The sequence below is a fragment of the Neolamprologus multifasciatus genome, chromosome 23 (assembly GCF_963576455.1).
Source record: "Neolamprologus multifasciatus chromosome 23, fNeoMul1.2, whole genome shotgun sequence".
Classification (NCBI taxonomy): domain Eukaryota; kingdom Metazoa; phylum Chordata; class Actinopteri; order Cichliformes; family Cichlidae; genus Neolamprologus; species Neolamprologus multifasciatus.
Genome location: NC_140460.1, coordinates 22430284 through 22449524, shown reverse-complemented (window position 1 = coordinate 22449524; position 19241 = coordinate 22430284). Strand labels below are relative to the sequence as shown.

Here is a 19241-nt window from a genome sequence, read left to right as displayed (position 1 = left end):
TCTCTGAATTCTGAGAACAAAGTCAGAATTCATTTTTTTCTTCTCAGAATTCTGAGGGATAAAAACTCCAAAAGACACTCCCCATTTCTTATTAGTGGCCCTAATCCTCTTCTGTAGTAACCTGATGTGTACCTCCCTAATGTAACTGCATGTGGCACTGATGTGGCCTGTAACTATTGTGATTGGCCTATTCAGCACAGCTGAATCCAGCTAATGTTTTGCCAAAGCTTTGTAATTAATAAATGAAAAAGGAACAATTCTTTTCTGAATATAAGGAATACTAATCATAGCATTAATATAAGGACTCACAAACACTGGATGGTACAGGGGGAATTTAAAAAGAAGTAGAAAAACCTGAGGAACAAATGTATTTACCCCCCAAAGAAAAACTCACCAAACAAAGAGCAATCTGCTACAGCACTCTTTTTGTGACCTAGTGACAGCCTGTAACCATTTGCTGATCAAGGAAAACAGATAGTTCAGAACAACTGGTTTCCAGGTGACTGGTGCCTTAATGCAGTTTAAACAGAGCTGGTCACTGTAGGCCTTTTTACTCCTTTGTTTCCTGTTATAAAGCTGGCTGTTTGATCATGCAGCATCTGCAGTTAGCTTTATTTTTCAGCCCTTTTGTTTTCTCCCTTTCACTAGGTCTGAAATCGCCTTTTAATGGCTAGTGAGATTATTTCTGCCTTCACACCATTTCATCTTTACTTTTCAAGTACAGGAAAAACAACTTGCATATTGCAGCTAACAACTAACTACTAAACCACCATTTTTTGTTTGTTTGTTTTTTTAACCCATAAAGACTAAACAGATTGAACTAAAAAAAGATTTTCACTGAACTAGGTGTGACTGTTTTACATAAGTGTTTATCTGTGGCTCCCAGGTTCAGTGGGAAATGTTACCTGTGGCTGGGCAACATGGTGGTGCGGGGGGCCTCGGGCTGAGAGGCCGCCGAGCCAGTGGCGTGGCTGGAGAAACGGCGCTGTGACATCACCCTGGGCATGAAGGCTTCGTGCTCGCTCACCACGCTGGGAATGCTCATGGAGTCAACTGCAGCGAGAGGAACGTAGAGTGGTGAGTTCACTTTAAAGGAAGTGAACAGGAATGAGTGAGAATAGCTGGTAAAAACAAGGGAACAGTGTTTCTGACTCTCTTCATCGTCCTCGTCGGTACGGCTGAGCGTGTCCTGTGAGGGCTGCCGTGACGGTTGGCTGTCCTGCTCCCAAACTGTTCCAGTGCCTGTGTTGGACCGCGACATTGTGGCCAAACTGAGGCGGTAGGCTGATGTGGAGGTGCCCACTGTGCTGATGGATGTCTTGCCCTGATATGCTGTGGGGTGGAAAACGCCATATGTGACTGCAGAGTTGATAGCTTCTATTTGAAAACACTTACAGGACAAGTTCACCCTGTTTATTCGTCTATATTACTGATTCCTTTTACGTGGACATTTTTTAAAAACATACTCATGTTCCATTAAGAAATTAAACATACAGACATACACAGCAATCATCTCCTGTCAGATTATATCAGGGTCTTTGGACTGCAGTATGTTGTACGTCAGTATGTGTGTGACGAGAAGCCAAAAAACACTAGATGGATAAAATGGGAATTTTAGATGAACTGTTCCTTTAATTTTTTAGTATGTAGCTCCTGACCCGAGCCGCTGTGCACAGCCTCTTTGAGGATCTTGAGCTCATTGTTGAACTCTGCAAACAGTGAGCTCTTGCAGAGAGGTCGTGGGATGAAGCGCCGCTCCAGCTGATCAGCGATGTGGTGGCGCGCTGTGATCTCTTCCTGGGAATCGGCCGGCTGGGTCAGCAACTGGAAAAGTAAGATGGAGGAAAAGTGAGGAAGATGACAGCAAACTTTTCAGGAGTGCTGAAGGAGCAGCAGGCTCCTGAAATCCCCTACCTTGCACTGTATAAAGGGTCTGAGCAGGACAAAAATAGGGATCCGGGTTCGGACGATAAAGTCGATGAAGTCCCAGAAAGCCAAGCCGCCCACCTTCCTCAGAGCCATCTCCTTCACCTGCAGGCTCAGCCGATACCACTGGTTCCCCAGCGAGCGCTCGAAGCAAACCAGCACCACCTTCAGAGCTGTGGAGGAAGGAGGATGAGAAGAGGAAGACAAAGCAAAGCTATAAAATGTTCTCGCCTCTTTTATTGTACCTAAATAAGCAGCCTGGCTCGTGGACTCTGCTAATCCCTCCCTACGCAGATCTTTCCCAGGGTCGCCCGGCGTGGAGCAGTGAGCCGGAGAGGCGTCAAGCATGAAGTTCTTGGTGCGGGATGTGGAGATGATACGAGGGGGAAGCAGGATGTTGATGACTGTCTGTAGGAGCAGGAAGACCTCCGGCTGCTCCAGGTGGGGGCTGTCTGCATCGAGAAAACAAAACAAAAGCAGGAAATGCAAAAAACCTTGAGCAAGATGCTGATTGGCGTTTTAAGTCTCCTCCTCCAATCGCACCAATAAATCACCTTTGCTCCCGGAGCCTACAGTTAACACGAAGGGAATGAGCAGGTTGAGCAGCATCCCCTCCCGCCTTTCCTGATTGGTGAAAGGTGAGATCACGTGACTGAGGGGGAAGTCTTCCTTCAAGGCCTGTGGAGAAGCGCGAGGGAATTAGTATTAGCATGCGGAGCAGCTGCTTTATTGCTTTATGAGTGGGTGTTTGATGGGGTCATCTCGCCATACCTGAATCTGCAGAGCAACCAATCGGACCACGGCGGTGCTAAAGGGCAGAGGCGGAGACAGGTAAGGGCTGAGGTGGAGGAGTGGCAGCCCGTCCGCCACACTGGAGGGGCCGACCACACCCATCACCTGACAACAGACCAGACAAACCACCCCACCAAAAAACTTAAGAAAATGCTAAAAAAAAAGAAAAAAAGAAAAACAACTTTGCTTTTCAACATCTTTGCAGTCCCATACCAGGTTGACGCAGACGTTGATAAGCGAGCGCAGGTGAGGCAGGAACGAAATGATTGGCTGTCGCTGCAAGGTCAGGCAGATCCCCTCGATCAGGCTACTGGCCGCCTCCCACTCCACCTGTCTCCTGGAGAACAAACAAGTACACACCACCACCCCCCGAAACCACATACAAGCACATTGTCATGAGTTTTAAAAAAAAGAGCTCACAGGGAAAAACAATTCTGCCCCTGAAGGGAGTTTGTTTGTAACCAATCTAGTGTCGACAGTTTTCAAGATATCACCTTCAAAGTTGGTAAAATGGTAGATATGGTACAACCCTATCAATATTAACCCTCTCAGGCTCAAATTAAGTTTTTGTTGCTAATGCACAAAAGAATACCTGCAGTGGTACTTCTGAGTAAAAAAAACTCATAAAATATGTATGTGGGGTAATCAGGTTGTTAGCTTTTAACTGTTGCAAATCTGCAACGTCTGCCTTGAGAGGGTTAACAACTATTTTTATGGCCTGTCTTCAAACTTCACATCAACATACTAAGCCTTGGGAGACATTAGCACCCAAGGTCAAAGTTGACCTTGAAAAGAAACTTCAAGAAACCACATCAAGGAACATTTCAGATGAAAGTGTATGGAGAGAGCTGTACAACACACTCAATATTTTTTCATTATGACGCCCTACGATGGCACAGTGTTGCCATAAAATTTCACAAAATTACACAGCATGAATACATATTTAAATCTCAAACTTTTAGAGCTCATAGAAGTCAAAGATTGCATCAAAGACAACAAATGTCGCAAAGCTCACAAACATAGCCAACTAAACATTGCAGCAACAGATCCGCCTCAGAGCAGTGTTACCTCTCAGCTAGCTGCCTCCAGTCTACAGGCAGGGAAGCTTTTCTGTGCTCTTTATTACCAACATTTATGCATTTATGTATATATGCAAATGGACCTCTGTGATAGTTTTACTCCAACTTTCTACAGTTTTTTGCAGGATTGGACCACTGGAAAGGCGAGGATAATGAAAAGTTATGTGAAACGTGTGTTTGTTTTTTTTTACTTTAGAGCAGTATTACCGCAATACTCAATATACTGCAAAACTTTAAAAACTACAATAGTATTGTATTGTGGGCTGTCTGGAGATTCCCACCTCTAGTAAATACCTGAATAAGGACTTTCAGGAGACAAGTTCACTGAAGTCCCTGAAATATTTGGATGTGTGCGATCTCTGACGGCAGCAGATGTGAAGACCTGATGTTTTGTCTATAGCTTCTCAAGTACAAGTAACATAATATTCTTTAAAGCAGTCGAAATCAGTAGAAGAGGACACAATCACGATGAATTACTTTTACTGAAACATGCAGAGAAGTTGATTTCAAAGTTCCAGCTTTTAAGACAAAATATTGCGGCTAAATATTGCAAAATATTTAGTGTTTGACTTGGTTTTTATGTATGAAATTTATTTTATGAAATTTCTTGAAAATAGAGATTATAACTGTGATTATTGGTATCATTACACTGGTAATTCTAATACCAGCAGGTTTCTTGGTCATTACTGCATCAGAATTGTGGAAAAATCTAAACAAAAGTTTACATTAAAGCATTAAAAACTGTTTAAGATGCATCAAAATTTTAAAATCTGTATATAAAGAAAAAAGATTTTTGCATTGCATCACATCTATAAGGGTGATGAAGAATTAGTTCTTCATTGTGAGCTAAATAAAGACTAAAAAGACAACATAACACCTATATGTTGCTTTCCATGGCCAAAGACTGGACGCTCCAGGCATAGAGGAACGCTGCCACTGATCCACTGTTAGAACAAACATCGTCACACACTTTTATGCCATTACGCATTTAAACTCACAGACAGGAAAACACAGTCCACAGAAGCACTTACGGTACAGCACCCACGAAGGCAGCGCTACAGAGGACAGTGCCAAGAAGCCGTCTATTCACTGTACACACCACGGCAGCGGCACAGCACGATACACTCACAGGGAGACGGAGAAAGAAGAGGGATTGTGTTCAACAGACCTGCTGCATAAAGCCTGAGGGCGAGCGCACCTGAGCGTGGGCATCTTGTGGATCTTGTTGAACATGCGGTCCAGCCTCTTGAGGATGAGGATGAGGGCAGGCCGGACGGCCTCGGACGACCAGTCAGTGATAGGCAGCATCTCCATGATGTAACGCCGCAGCCCTCGGCTCTCCATGGTCAGGGTGTCGTAGGGCGCCAGCTTCAGCAGGGCATGGGCGATCTCTGCCAGCCTGGGGGCAGAAACATTCATTCAGTTCAACTTACAAGTGCTTTTTAGGATACAGCTTTAAAATTAACTAAGGAATGGGAAGAAACAACTTTACTGACTTTATTCCCAAAATGTGTGTATTGTGTCAAAGAGATATCAACCAAAGTTGAATTAGGGCCGGTCTGCAATATTGTATAACACTATGCATACATGCATGGTACAAAAAAAACAGTCAGTGTACGTGTAAATATTAATTAACATCTTAAAAACAAAAAATTGCCACAACAGCAAGAAGGAAAACAAGTTTGAAGTGGCTTTAGTTTCAAAATAAGAGCAAGTTAATTGTCCACTAGTCAATCGACTATAGATACCTACGGAAGAGGATTAGGGCCACTGGAAAAAAAATTGGGCACATCTTTTTTTTCTTCTTTTCCAGAATTCTGAGAAAAAATAATTCTGATGAAAAAGTTTGAATTTTGACTTGAATCTCAGAATTCTGAGGAAAAAAAACAGAATTCTGAGATTAAACTCAGAATTCTGAGAAAAAAGTCAGAATTTTCTCAGAATTCTGTCTTTTTCATCAGAATTATTTTTTCTCCGAATTCTAACTTTAATCTCAAAATTCTGACCTCAGAATTCTGAGATTCAAGTCAAAATTCAAACTTTTTTCTCAGACTTCTGATTTTTTTCTCAGAATTCTGACTTTAACCTAAGAATTCAGGAAAAGAAGAAAAAAAATAAGTGCCCACTTTTTTCTTTTTCCAGTGGCCCTAATCCTCTTCTAATCTTTTTCTTGTATGGATCAAAAAATAAACATAAGAAATGCTAAAAGCATTTTGTAATTTAAACACAACAAAGTAAAGCCTGTGTTTTATCCATCCAGTGCTGGATGTGTGAAAGAATGTAGGTGGCGAGGATTAATGAGTCACAACTTTCTGACTAAATCTTCTGATGCCCAGCAAAATAATTTGACAAATTTACACACTGTAACTAAAATCAGCTGCTATTTCATCGCACACCTCATGTGGGACTTGATGTCCAGTAGCTCCAGAGCTGTGACCCGCGGCTCGCCTGCAACGTTCTGCAGGATTTTGAGCCGTGGCCCGCAGTGTTTGTAAAACTCAGTGCAGATGTTCAACAGGGACTCCCGTGGACGGCGGAACTCCTCCCTGGCGATGCGCTCGTCCAGCTCCTCCCTTGGCATGCCCTGGCCCTCCTCCAGCAGGTGAAGATTGTCCCTGACAATACAAAGATCTCCTCAGTCTTGGTTTTCAAGCTCCAAAACTGCACTATAGTCATCTATTCTGAGACAGGTGAGAGTTAAAGTTCTGACCTGGTGTTGACCCCTCCGGACATGGCGTGGTTAGCTGTAGTGCCGCCCTTGTGGCCCTGATCACAGCGAGACATCTGGGGAGCCGTCATGGGCCTGTGGACGATCAGATGACAACAACTAAGAGGAGCTAAAAACAAATCTAGACTCAGTTGTGTCTGCATTGGTAAGAGACAAACCTTGTGAGGGTTTCAGAGCTGTAGAGCAGGGCCTGCAGAGACGTAGCTAGGGCAGCGATGGCCGCAATCTCATCTCTGGCAACCGAAGCAGACTCCATCGTAACTGTGTTGCTCTTCAGTTTCTGGAGGTAGCAGGGAACCAAGGCCTCCAGCACCATCAGCATCTGGAGACTGGAGAGAGAAGCATGGATAGTATGAGAACAGAAAACAACTGACAGAAAGATGCCTCGATGTTTTTATTGATACCTCCTGAAGGATTCGGGGGCATATGCAACCACAGTGACGCACAGCTTGATGGCCTCGCTGATAGAAAAGGTCAGGTCCTCATTACCATAACAGAAATCTGTGACATATACAGAGAACATATACAGAGTACAGTTAAACTAGTCCAACAGTAATATTAGACTAACAGTTGAATTTGTGAGGCTTCCTTTACAGACTTATTTGATATAAGAGGTTTAATGAATTTGGGCATCAGTCTGAGTTTCTGGGCTTCTTTATCAAGTCTCTACTCTCTGACTAGATCCCTATCTTGATACCTACGGCAGCTTTGTCTGGAGCCAGTAAAATTGACAGTTTACCCAGAGAGCGTAGAGGCTTCTCAGCTTTGACCAGCTCCAGAGCATCCAGGGCATCCTGGGTTTCACCTTCTAGAGAGACCAGCAGGTCGAACAGACACTGGGCCGAAACTCCTTTAGAAAGACCGGTACTGGTGCTGGTCTGAGATGGATAAGAAGAGAGAAATCAAAGGAGACGAAGACCTTGTAGTGGTGCTGACCGACTGTAGATTCATTTGAATGACTCCGAAAGTCTTACTGTGAACTCGAGCAGCGGAGCAACGCTGGCAAACAGCTGCAGGATAAAGGGTTTTCGATGGAGGATGTAAAACTGCCGGCAGCAAAACTCAATGCCCTGCCTCAGAAGAGGGTTGCTCTCGTAGTCTGCATAGACCTGTCACAGCAGAACAGCGAGAGGGGATGGGAAATGTAAATTGCTGTGAAACTGGAATTCGGAGCCAACTGTTCTTCCTCCACTCACTGTCTAGGCTCAGTTAAGTGTGCACAGGTAAGCATACCTGCAGCATGGTTGGCAGCATCCACTGGTACCCGCTCAGGGAGAACAGATGGTTAAAGTGAACAGCGGTGTTGATGGCGGTCGCCGTGTACTGCCTCAGCAGGGAGCTGTCCTCAGGGTGCAGCAGCAGGGCCCCGTTGAAAACGTTAAGGAACAGCATCATCTCATCGCCCCACGGGTACTCACTGGGCATTCCCAGAAACATTTCCTCCAGCAGTTTGATCCACAACACCTTGTGGAGAGTGTCCAAGCCAAACAGCTCTTTTCCTGGAAGGCGGAGCAAAGCAGGATTCATTATCCTAAAATAAACAGTAGGAGCTATACTCAAGTTTATTAAGCTGTTAGTCTTTTTCTCACCTTGAGGCTCATTAAAGAGGGAGAACTCTGCATCGATGGCGGTGCGGGGGAAGGAGGGCAGGCGAAGCAGGTCCTCCTGCAGCAGGGAGACGTGGGACTGCTTGTGCACAGCTGGCATGTGTTGTGTGAGGGAGATGAGGAAGAGGACTCGACCGACTTCTTCTAGTTTACGGGAAAACACCTGAAAACAAAATTCAGACTATGATTTTCCTGTTGCAGGACGCTGTTTAGGGGCTGATTTAATTTTCACATTTCCAACCTTACCTGTTTCTGGATGAGCTCCTGTCCTTTTTCAGGCAACATGTGGACCAGGTTGAGCTGAGGAGAGACTGACCTTCGGAACGGGTAGATGTCTCTAACATATGTCTGAAGGATAGAGAGAAAAATAATTACACTAAATATCTCTATGTTTATAATTAAATTCAATGCCAGAGGTACAGTGCAACAGATGTGACTCAAAAGCACTGGTCTGACCTTTCTAATCTGCACAGAGCAAGACCGACCCACACCAACATACATATGAACTGTTATTGATGATTAATGAAAATAGGTCTCAGGTCTTGACTTCAGATAATTTAGTGCTTTTAAATAGTTGTTGTGTTTTTCAGTGAACAAAAAAACCCCTCAAAATAAAGTTCCCACCTTTGAATAATGGATAAGGTTCCATCGTTTATCCATGAGGAAGTAGTGTGCCGATCTGGCCTCGGGAATGTTGAAAAATTCCAGACACTCCTGGTTGGAGAAAAAGGAGATGGCTGATTAGTTTACTCACGCTGAATTACAATTTTAAATTTTATGCATTTAGCACACGCTCACCCAGCATGATTTGAATTTAATTACAGTGATAAGCCTCCTCGGTCTTGCCTCACTGTGTGTGTGATTGACTGAGATGAGAGTTTTTACCTTTAGCAGGGCTTCAAACTGAGTGTCTTCATGGACTGGTAGCTGGGTTGGGATGTCACATTCATTCTGCCCGTGCACCACCAGTGTTTTGGTTCCTGCAGCAGCAAAATGCATGAAAATATTTACATTTTGTGACATATTGTTGATTTCTGTTATTGAACATTAAAATTAAAACAACAACAAAAAGAGTGACCATAAGGGTCTTTCTCTGTCAGTATGAGACTTGTTTGAATAAAGCTAGAGACCAGAAACAGAAGTTTGCTTTTTGTCTTAGGAAACAATGATTTTTATACTTTTACCTTTTATCTTTGTTTTGTTTTAGAAATCCTGTTGCTATATAGGTGTGGAAATGCTCAAGTTCACTACCTTATCTCAGTGAATGAACCACTTCAGACTAGAAGTGAGAAAAAAGGAATCTAATGATTGAAATCAGGGTTCATAATGTCCCTGTTGTTAAAAAAAAACATGGTTGTGGTGTGTGTTTAGTAACCTGTTGTCTTGTAAAATGGTTGGGTGTGCTTGGGAAAAGAAAGACACATCCTGATATTACCGGGGGTTAAACTACACCTTGCTACATTTGGCTGTTCCCTTATCGGTGGGGGCATCACCACAGCGGGTAACTCTCCATGTTTTGTTTTTGCAGATTTTTTGCCAAATACAACCTCAAAGCGAATTTGTGTCTCCGGCTGGTGCTGAACCTGCAGCCTCTCATTTGCCAAGAACCCACTTCACTATGTGGCCACCCCAGTAAAAATGCAACTTAATATGAAATAACACGGTGCTGATCAGACATTGTGGGTATCTCAGCTGGTCTATTGGTCCTACCTTGGTCTGTTTTGCCAGATCGGTGGACGGTCTAAACAAAGATCAAATACAGAGGTGGTACCTGTGCATCAAACACCCTCGGCACCACAAAGTTATTGTTTATAAAGTGCTCCACAAACTGGAGCGTCAGAGCTAACTGGTGGATTCTGGTGGAGAATGGTTTTACAATACAAGCATTACTTATGTCTGCAGTATTTAGCACTCACCTGGCATCGATGCTGTGACCAGCAGTTTGACCTCACACTGCTCTTTCTTCATGGTCTGCTTCAGGTCTTTAAAGAAGAGCCCCTCTACGTAGCCGACCACCTCCCAGAGGAAGGTCAGCGTGGCCGAGATGGCGTCCATGCCCCATTCACAGGGAGTCCGCACAAAATACATGATCAGGCCCACCTTAAAGGAGGAGAGATGATGATGAGGAGAATAAACAGAACTGATGATAAATATAAAGGTACAGGTGAAGGTAGCTGGTGACCCACCAGGTAGTTAAAAAGGATGTGAGAGGTCTGGGCTGGCAGATCTCCAATGTTGAGCAGGAGCTTCCTAAGCATGTACATCAGCTCGTCCTGGTGCAAAAACCAAACAAATGGACGAACAATGAAAAACCCATTGCGAGTCTTTTTCCCACATCTGTCCGCAGGTGTTTGCCTACCTGTCTGTTGCTCACTGTCAGCTTTTCCAGGAAGTGGCGGAGAACGAGAGCTGGATCTTCAATGAGGCAGTTCCAGAGGATTTGCTGGGCAACAGCACTCACTGAGGAAACATGTTTGCATAAATAACCAAAAAAAAAAAGTCACAAATGCTTTGATGCAAATTCATTCTTTTGTGTAGTGACAGCTACCAGCCACGCCATCCTCTCGAACTTCGCCGTCTTCCATGAGGTGCACTATTGGTAGGACGGCAGCACAGATGCATGCTGGGAAGACAGCTTGAGGCGGCTGTAGCATGTGGTGAGTGGGTGTGTGTTCTGTTGTGTTTTCTTCATCTGGCAAAAAAAAAAAAAAAAGAACTTGTAAAGAGCAAGTTTTATATAAAAAGTTTAAATTCATTTGTTTCTGACATTTTTCTACCTTCAGCACTGGCCAGCGAGCGGACAGACCATACAGAGCCCCGGCGGAAAGAGTAGTTCCTGTGGGAGTTGCTGGAGGCGCAGGATGGGCTGACAGACAGACGTCGTGATGCCAGGTTCACCACTTCTTCTGCTGGCGGGATCAATGCCAAACATAACCAGTAGAGGTACAGGGGGAAAAACAACATGCTTTCAGGGTAAAGAGCTATGCAGAGTCAAAACACTGTGTGCTAATGTGGCAACCTGCAGGGCTGAAATATGAATCCAACAAGCAAGTGCCAAAGTCTGCAGTTCCTCTAATGAGCACATGAGGCTGAGTCCAAGTGTGAGTCAACCACTATAAACACCCATGTTTAACATCTACATACTTAAAGCATTAAAAAGCATGTTTACAGTATTGTGCAAAAAATGGTTTTGGGCTCTGAGAATAGTTTTACCCTTCGTAAAAACACAGGTGGTTTTAACTTTACGAATCATCTTTACGAATGTAGCTTAGTAACCAAGCTTGCTCATGTTAGCACTCCCCCTTTCATCTAAATATGGTCACTTCTGGCTTTCAAAACTATTATGTCTGTATGAAAGGTGGAAAACGTGGATGTGGCCATCATTACATTACCCACTGGTTTTGGAGCTTGAATGTTAGTGTGTTGACCATAGCCATATTGTTTTTCTTGGAGTGCTAACTTATCAGCTGCATCCCTAAACTGTATGGGTGCAATATGTCAACTCAGTATTTCACTCATCAAAACTGAAGCACAAACCATCAGGATGGTCTGTAGAAAGCTGGAGTATTACTCAGATAATCCATTAAAAATGCTCTAAAAGGCACTGAAAGCACACAAACCATAAAGAGGTTTAGTCTAATGGCTTGAAGTAGTGGACGAGACCTAGCAGCTGCCATCTACCTATATGGGACACCTGTCAGTTATCCATAGACAGTACAAGTCATGAACTCAGCTTCTGGGTCAGAACAATAACACCAGTGCAGAAGTGCCTTAAACCTGCGTTCTGTCTGAAGGCCGCCAGTCAGTGATAGCAGTGACGTGGCGGTGACGTGTGGGTTTTGCACACACATGATCTAGAGGTTGGTCTCCAACCAGAAAATGCTGGGAAAACAATTGCTTAACCTTGAGTCACACAGGCCTACTTACCAGAGAGCAACCCCACTGGCAACCACCGGTTGCTAGGGAAAAATATGCAGTTGCAAACCGAAATACAAAGACCTCCTTGTGATTACTATGGTCGCTAACATATTGCTGCAGTTGTAGCTTGAATAACAATCTTTTATAGACTGTCCCTTGTGCTTTCTGAGCTGTAGTAAAACTGAAAAGTCCAATGAAACCTGGAATGGAGGCTGTTCGCCTTCAAAGCAAAAGTTGTGCCCTTCAAAACATGTTGGTTGTAGTACTGAGCTACAGCTTTTACTTTGAAGGCAAACGTTATTCATTCCTCATTCGTTGTACTACTGCTCAGCTAGTAGTTAACAAGTACTTGCAGAGAAACATCAAAAACTACAGGCAACTGTGGCAACCAAAGCATTCACAAGGAGGTTTTAGGTGCAGCATCTTCTTTGAATTCGATATCACATTTCTCGGCATTTCTCTGCATTTCTTGAGTAATGTGCACATGACGTCACATTGCCAACCAGTTTTTAAGATGGAGAAAAGGGATAATCAATCCAAAAGGCTAACACAGTTTTTGCACCAGGCTGCAGAAAGCTTTTTAATGCTGTTAACACAAGAGGGTCGACTCTGTTTTGAAATAACTCTCATTTGGCCACTGGAGGAACTTCTGTGTTCGCTGTTTTCCACCTCTCGAGGTTTTTCTTGTATAAAACACAAGTGCTCATACGCCTGGCGGCCCCACCTTCCTCCTCTTGCTCAGGTGGAGGGCTGCATGTGGGTTCGTAGCAGGCCTCCTGAGCCACAGGGATGGCTGTGATGATGCTGGCCTCGCGGCCCAGACGCCGCTTCTCCTCCTCCTGCTGCAGGTTCTTGAGGATGTGCTCGGCTCGCTGGTGGGAGCGCGACACCGCCCGCGCAGAGAAGGATTTCTAAAAAGGAGGGGGCGAGGATCAAATAGCACAGAGGTAGAGCAGCGGGTGTAGAAATTGTAGGAGGTTCAGAATCGGGGGCGGGGGGCGGGGGGAATGCACAAATTAGCACTTTAAATCTTTCAGGAATGTGTGTGCACAGCTACAATAGGCTTCTGAGGAGCAACTGGACAACACATTAATACAGTAACTCTCCTCCAGCACACCGATCTCATGCTCTAAAATGCCGTCCTGAGCATTATGAAGCACGCTGCAGTGTAGACGTATAGAATAGGAGCAATTTCAATCACGATAAACAATAAATGTGTTCAGACTGGAAGATGGAGAATTTACTGTATCTTGTGCACAGTAATTGCCTCACAGCATTCGCACAAACAAATCTAAAACAGCCATGATATGAAAAACAAACACAGCAAAGTCATTCTCATCCAATGACCATGCATCAACAGCACGACACACACAACATGTCTGTATGCCCGATGCATGCTGTTATTTTCTCCTTAACAATCAAAGCATGTGCCGGAAGACTCTTTTTAAATATGTGGATTGTGTGTGTCCCTGATCAAGATGCAACTATCCAAGATGACCCATGAAACTGCCCCCCAGCTTCTGGTCCGTGATGAAAAACCTAAAAGGTCGCTTCCCCTTCTGTCTTTAATGGTCTGAGGTAACAAGATGCATCAGCAGCACAAACACCCGGACAGAAATACCAACTTACTATGGCATGGACTGACTGAATTAATGTGGGGTACTAAAAACAAAGACAGTCGATTAAATTATAGAACATGTGCTCGCTCATTAAAATCTCATATTTCTATTCATGCTTTATGAAAAAAAATATTTAAAAAAGACAAGAAATTAAAAGGAGGCACCAAGAAATCTGTGTTCACACATTTTTCTTATATTTGCAGATTTCTTGGTGCAGTTTTCCACATTAAACTTGCAGCAATAACAAATGTAATATTCAAAGCAGTAAGAGTGTGCATATCGTCTTTTGTTTTTTGGTGGATTGTGGGGTTAAGTGGGATTAAAAAAAAAAAGTTAAATTATAAACTGGCCTATTTTTACAGGGTTCACAAGCTTAGGAAAACTCTCTCACTGAACTCCAGTGGTGTTTAAAAAACCTTCTCTCTCACTTTAATTAAAAAGATAAACTCTAAAAGCTGTTTCTGATAGTAATACAAGTAGATTTGTGCCTTTTAGAATAGGGCTCAAACTTACAGACTGGTCTTCGTTGATTGGATCCTGGACGCTGCCAGTGTTCTGGGGCACCCAGGGAGGGTCAAATATGGGGACACAGGGCATGCCCAGTATTGGAGAAGGGAGAGTGAAGTTAATGCTGGGTGGAGGGATCTGAAAGAGAAGTACACCAAATTTAGTAAACACAGAGAAGGCTTTTCTATGCTATCTCTTTTGGGGACGCTGAAAATGCAAACAATCTATTCCAATTTGTTCATGTAAATGGAGAGTCCTCTTCACATTAAGGTTAAGTATGGGGTTCCACAGGGTTCTGTGCTAGGACCACTTCTGTTTACATTATACATGCTTCCCTTAGGGAGTATCATCAGAAGCCATAACATACATTTTCATTGCTATGCAGATGACACCAAACTTCCTATCAATGAATCCAGATAACACATCCATAGTTAGCTAAACTACGAGAATGTCTTAAAGACGTCTAATCCTCTGCTTCTAAAGTTAGCTAAAACGGAGGTTACTGTACTCAGCCCTGAAAATATTAAAAATGTAATATCTAACCAGATGTTTACTCTGGATGGCATTACCGCGGCTTTACCTTGGAGTTGTTTTTGACCAGGATATGTTCTTCAGTGCACATTTTAAATAAACACACATGACTGCTTTCTTATATTTGCACATCATCTTAACATCCTGTCTCACGGTGATGCTGAAAAACTTGGACTATTGTAATTCATTTTAAACAGAATGTCCTAAAAACTCCCTGAAAGTCTTGAGTATATCTAAAACATTGCAGCAACAGTACTGACAGGGACTAGAATGAGAGAGCACATTTCTCTTATATATACTATAATCTCTGTCTTTCTTCCACATCATGTCTTTTATCCTGTTTTTGTCCCCTCACCCCTAACCAGTCACAGAAGACGGTTGCCTCTCCCTGAGCCTGGCTCGGCTGGAGGTTTTTTCCTGTTTAAAGGGAGATCTTCTTGGACATTGGTTGATTGGGATATTACCTTAAAAATATAAAGTGTCTTGAGGCGACTGTTTTAGTCATTTGGTGCTTTATAAATAAAACTGAACTGAACTGAACTACCTTAAAGATCTGCTGGGCTCCTTCCTCCATGCGAGGCCACACTTGGTAGCGAAAACGCCACAGAGTGTAAAACTTCAGGATGGAGTTAATGCGCTGGCAGGCCTCAGGGTGCTGGAACTCTGCCATCATCATTTCGGTCACTGCATCAGGGACCTTTACGGCGCACAGGAGGAACAAGGCAGCTGGAAGATGGCAGAGAAAAAGGGCAGGAAAGAAAAAGGTGAAACATGGTTGAGGGCAAAAGCGTTCGTGAACGTTGAAGGGCACAGCGACCTAAGAGGGGACCACCACAGCTCAGTGATGAGCTCACCAGCAGCGGCTGCCATATGTTCATCCACACTGAGTAGGAGTTCCCAGGCTGCAGGCTGGATGTCTCCGTACATGTCGTCAGTCAGGATAGGAGCTGCTTTGATCAGCAGTGAAAGAGGAGCTGGTGACAAACTCATCACCTATGAGAAAACAAACATTTAAGATGAAAGTGCAAAGCTGCAAAATGATCTATAATCTCTTTGCTAAGGTAGTAATAAGACACTTTATCTTTGACTTAACATCACCCACAGTGTATACAAACTGAAAAAGGTGCAAGCAGTCCTTTTCAGAGCTACAACACAATTAGAAAACTTTTATTTCTTTTTTTTGGACCCATTTTTTGCTTTCAGAACTGCCTCAGTAGTTCATGCTGGAAGCATTTCTCACAGATTTTAACACATAACATCTGTTAAAATTCTGATAAACTGTTAAAACAACAGTTTAGCCTCCATGCTGTTTTTGCCATGTTCTGATCCTACCATCTGAATGTTGCATGAGAAATCAAGATTCACTGGACCTGTCAACATTTTTCCAGTCTTCTATTGCTCAAATCTTGGTAGCTTTTATGAACTATAGTCTCAGTTTTCCTGTTCTTATTTCACAGGAATGGCACCCGGTGTGGTCTTCTGCTGCTGCTTCTGTATACCTTGCAGGCAATTTCTGTGCCACTTGTAGTATATTTTACAATTCTGCAAAATGTATTTTGGCAGCAGTTTCCGAAATACTCAGACCAACCACCGTGTCACATTCAAAGTCACTTAAATCACTTTTCACCTCAACTCTGATGCTTTGTTTTAACTTCAGTAGGTTGTCTTCACCACAACTGCAGAACTAGATGATTTGAATTGCTGCCATATGATTGGCTGATGAGATATTTGCTTTAGAAAGCAGTTGCTTGAATAGATATTACACCTTTGTAAAATCATTAATCAGAAATCTCTAGGCCAGACGGGCAGACGTTCCTCTAATGGCCAGACTCCCATGTTAAATAAACAACTTTGCATGATCAACCACACTTGCAGCCTGATACAAAAATTATTGTCTGTCTGAGTAGCTTCTTTCTGCACAACTGTAGGGTGTTGATTTTTCTTTTTCTTTTTAAAATTCATTAATCTGGATGCTGGTTAAAGCTTAAAGCTGGGGTGTGGTCTCTTTTATTGACAGCACGGGCAGCTCTGATTCCAGTCTGAGAACGTGGTGCACATCCTGCAGGTAGGAAGTGATAATTATAATAATAACAAGAAAAACAGAAATTCACCTGATTGCGGATGTACTTGAGCATGCCTGTATCCTTCTTCCCTTCTGTGTTGGAGTCAGTGGGTCTTCTCTTCATGGACGGGGTCCTCAGACAAGACTTGTCTGAACACTGATGGGAAATAGTACTTTAGAAAGTGGCGGAGATTTTAAGAAACTAACAAAACACACATATTTAGGTTATTCATCCAGAAAAACAGCCTGTCAATTCCACCTCTTTGTTTTTCTTCACACGTCCTCCGATGTTACCCGAGGAGGCGCTGTCCTCCCTCAGGCTGTCCACCGTCTCCCCGTACACAAGCTTGATGGCACGGACCAGACGGGCACAGGAGCGGCTGTGGTGCTGGTAGCAGCGTGGGTGGCAGAAGTCTATGTGGGTACAGATGAAACTCTGCTGGTTGCACAGCAGGATCATAATCTGTGCCGAGAGAGAGCAGAGAGGAGGTCAGTATGCGGGAAGGTACACACAGCTTTCCTCCCCTCATGTACCAACAGACTTACATGAAGCCAGGACATGTTGCGGTGGTAGTTGTCCTCCGTTCCTCCTGAGCTCTGACCTTCTGGCTCGATGCTGGGTTCACTGGTGCTGAAGGGACTGCCTGCAATGTTAAACAAGAACAAACAACCCCATACAGGACGCTGATAATTGTCCACTTATTTCACGATGGAGAACAGTTTCTTTTCCCTGTGCAGAATACTTGTAGTGAGTAAAACTCAACCACTACAATCCAAAAATCCCCGTGTTTTTTCACTCTCTAACAGGATCTGGCAAAAACAATACTGCAAAAGTAAACTAATGTTAACATACACTGTAAATAAGTCTGTAACTTAACACATTTTTCCCTATATATTTTACAGAATTTTCCTGTTATTTTAAAGTACATAAAATACCAATGATATGAGAAAAAATAGACTGTTAATTAGCAGGTCTGATGTAAAATAACATGAAAAACCTGTAACTGTGTTTTACAGTTTTTATTTTTTACAGTGTACTGTCATTTCCTTTGAATTTCCCTTTTTACACAATAATAAATGAAATCATGTTCTCTCCAGGAGTTTCAGTTACATCATACCGATGTCAGTAACTGTGTCCCTGCTCTGCGTTTGTGACAGCAGGCCTTCTTCGTTCTCAGACTCAGAGTCCTGCCGAGACAGCTTGGTGCTCTTCAGACTCCCCGCTCTGCGTATCGAAGACAGCGAGCCGACCTTCTTCACACGAAAACTGCGGGCTCCTTTGATCTGAAGCAGGCGCGAGCCTCCGATACGAATCTTCCGCACTGGTGCTGGAGAGCAGGGGAGTGGGGAGAGATTGTCTACAATCAACAATGAGCAGTGAGTAAATACGGAGCGGTAATCAGCTGCGTTAGCCAATCTGGATGACACCGAATCTCACCCTGAGCCTCCTGGGTCTTCTTATCATCGCAGGTGGTGTCAGACTTCAGAGTGTGGCTGCTGCTGTTGAGGGAATCGTGCCCGTCTTCGTCGTCGAGGATGCCCGCAAAGCTGATCTTCCTCTCGTAGCGATGGCGGCCGAGCTCTGGGTCCAGACGCAGGCGGCAGCTGTCCAGATCCTGCAGACAAAATAAGTAGAAATCAAATTCTCATTGCTATTCACATCAGATTTACCTTTTTGGATTTTGATTTCACTACTGACCACAAGCGGTTCGGTGCGTGGTCGTGGTAAGCAGGGGAAGGTCTCTCGCAGGAAAGTGGTGATCTCCAACAACAGCTGGCAAGCGGCCATCTTCAGTGCGAAGGGGCAGCCACATTTTGTAGGATTGACCGTGTCTTTGGAGTCAGAACAGATAAGATAAAATATCTAAATGTGGCTAGAACATCTTTTTTGTTCTGACAACCTAAAAGTTGTAAAAAGTTTAATTTAAGATTTTTTTTCAAAGTAAACACAATAAAACACACAATACTGTGATCTTATTACCTTTCATGCAGCATGTTTTTATGTGTGACATCAACAGCTTGGCAAGTGCAGACTTTTTATTTTCCAATTTGAGTGGACGTTCATGTGAAATCATCTGCTTCTGAATAATTCAACACCACACAAATGCACAATGAGGTGCACCTGATGATCTAAAGCTGCAAATGGACCATTATGAGGTAAATATTTTTAATGATGATACAAGTTATCATTAAAAAACCTCATTTATTTAACATGCTATTGTCCAATCCCTTACATAGGGTGCTCTGCTTAAGCCTACCTACAACTGCTGATCATCTGCAAGCCACTTTGCAACCCATCTGCAACTTCTCAATCAGTGCCATATCCATTGTCATACAAAATCTTAAAATGATTTACAAAACATGGAGGAAGCCAATAAGAACTGATAAAGAATCAAATCAGTAAATTCTTTTTAATTCCCATCCCTGTTATTGAAAAGTTTATTGAGAGCACTGAAAAACTGCTGCTCTGCT

At 43.4% G+C, this 19241-nt stretch overlaps 1 protein-coding gene across 22 annotated transcripts in view; it reads right to left on the bottom strand.

The window, feature by feature from the left end:
• Positions 1 to 19241, bottom strand: part of unc80 (unc-80 homolog (C. elegans)) — a 60987-nt gene that overhangs the window by 7823 nt on the left and 33923 nt on the right. For 7 of the 22 annotated variants that reach the window (XM_085150002.1, XM_085150011.1, XM_085150014.1 and 4 more), the window contains 35 exons: positions 18469 to 18602; positions 18208 to 18385; positions 17888 to 18127; positions 17316 to 17413; positions 17029 to 17232; positions 16819 to 16926; positions 15562 to 15700; positions 15252 to 15433; positions 14183 to 14314; positions 13680 to 13712; positions 12775 to 12961; positions 10910 to 11041; positions 10681 to 10824; positions 10492 to 10592; positions 10319 to 10405; positions 10049 to 10232; positions 9018 to 9112; positions 8757 to 8846; positions 8379 to 8480; positions 8115 to 8295; positions 7759 to 8024; positions 7500 to 7634; positions 7265 to 7403; positions 6930 to 7026; positions 6684 to 6854; positions 6508 to 6600; positions 6194 to 6412; positions 4966 to 5196; positions 2932 to 3055; positions 2698 to 2823; positions 2481 to 2604; positions 2172 to 2378; positions 1915 to 2099; positions 1659 to 1824; positions 906 to 1332 (listed from right to left, as the gene is read on the bottom strand). In XM_085150002.1, coding sequence (XP_085006128.1) covers positions 906 to 1332; positions 1659 to 1824; positions 1915 to 2099; positions 2172 to 2378; positions 2481 to 2604; positions 2698 to 2823; positions 2932 to 3055; positions 4966 to 5196; positions 6194 to 6412; positions 6508 to 6600; positions 6684 to 6854; positions 6930 to 7026; positions 7265 to 7403; positions 7500 to 7634; positions 7759 to 8024; positions 8115 to 8295; positions 8379 to 8480; positions 8757 to 8846; positions 9018 to 9112; positions 10049 to 10232; positions 10319 to 10405; positions 10492 to 10592; positions 10681 to 10824; positions 10910 to 11041; positions 12775 to 12961; positions 13680 to 13712; positions 14183 to 14314; positions 15252 to 15433; positions 15562 to 15700; positions 16819 to 16926; positions 17029 to 17232; positions 17316 to 17413; positions 17888 to 18127; positions 18208 to 18385; positions 18469 to 18602 — 5461 coding nt within the window. The remainder of the gene's footprint in view (positions 1 to 905; positions 1333 to 1658; positions 1825 to 1914; positions 2100 to 2171; positions 2379 to 2480; positions 2605 to 2697; positions 2824 to 2931; positions 3056 to 4965; positions 5197 to 6193; positions 6413 to 6507; positions 6601 to 6683; positions 6855 to 6929; positions 7027 to 7264; positions 7404 to 7499; positions 7635 to 7758; positions 8025 to 8114; positions 8296 to 8378; positions 8481 to 8756; positions 8847 to 9017; positions 9113 to 10048; positions 10233 to 10318; positions 10406 to 10491; positions 10593 to 10680; positions 10825 to 10909; positions 11042 to 12774; positions 12962 to 13679; positions 13713 to 14182; positions 14315 to 15251; positions 15434 to 15561; positions 15701 to 16818; positions 16927 to 17028; positions 17233 to 17315; positions 17414 to 17887; positions 18128 to 18207; positions 18386 to 18468; positions 18603 to 19241) is intronic. The other 15 variants (XM_085150016.1, XM_085150017.1, XM_085150020.1 and 12 more) reach the window with 11 other exon arrangements.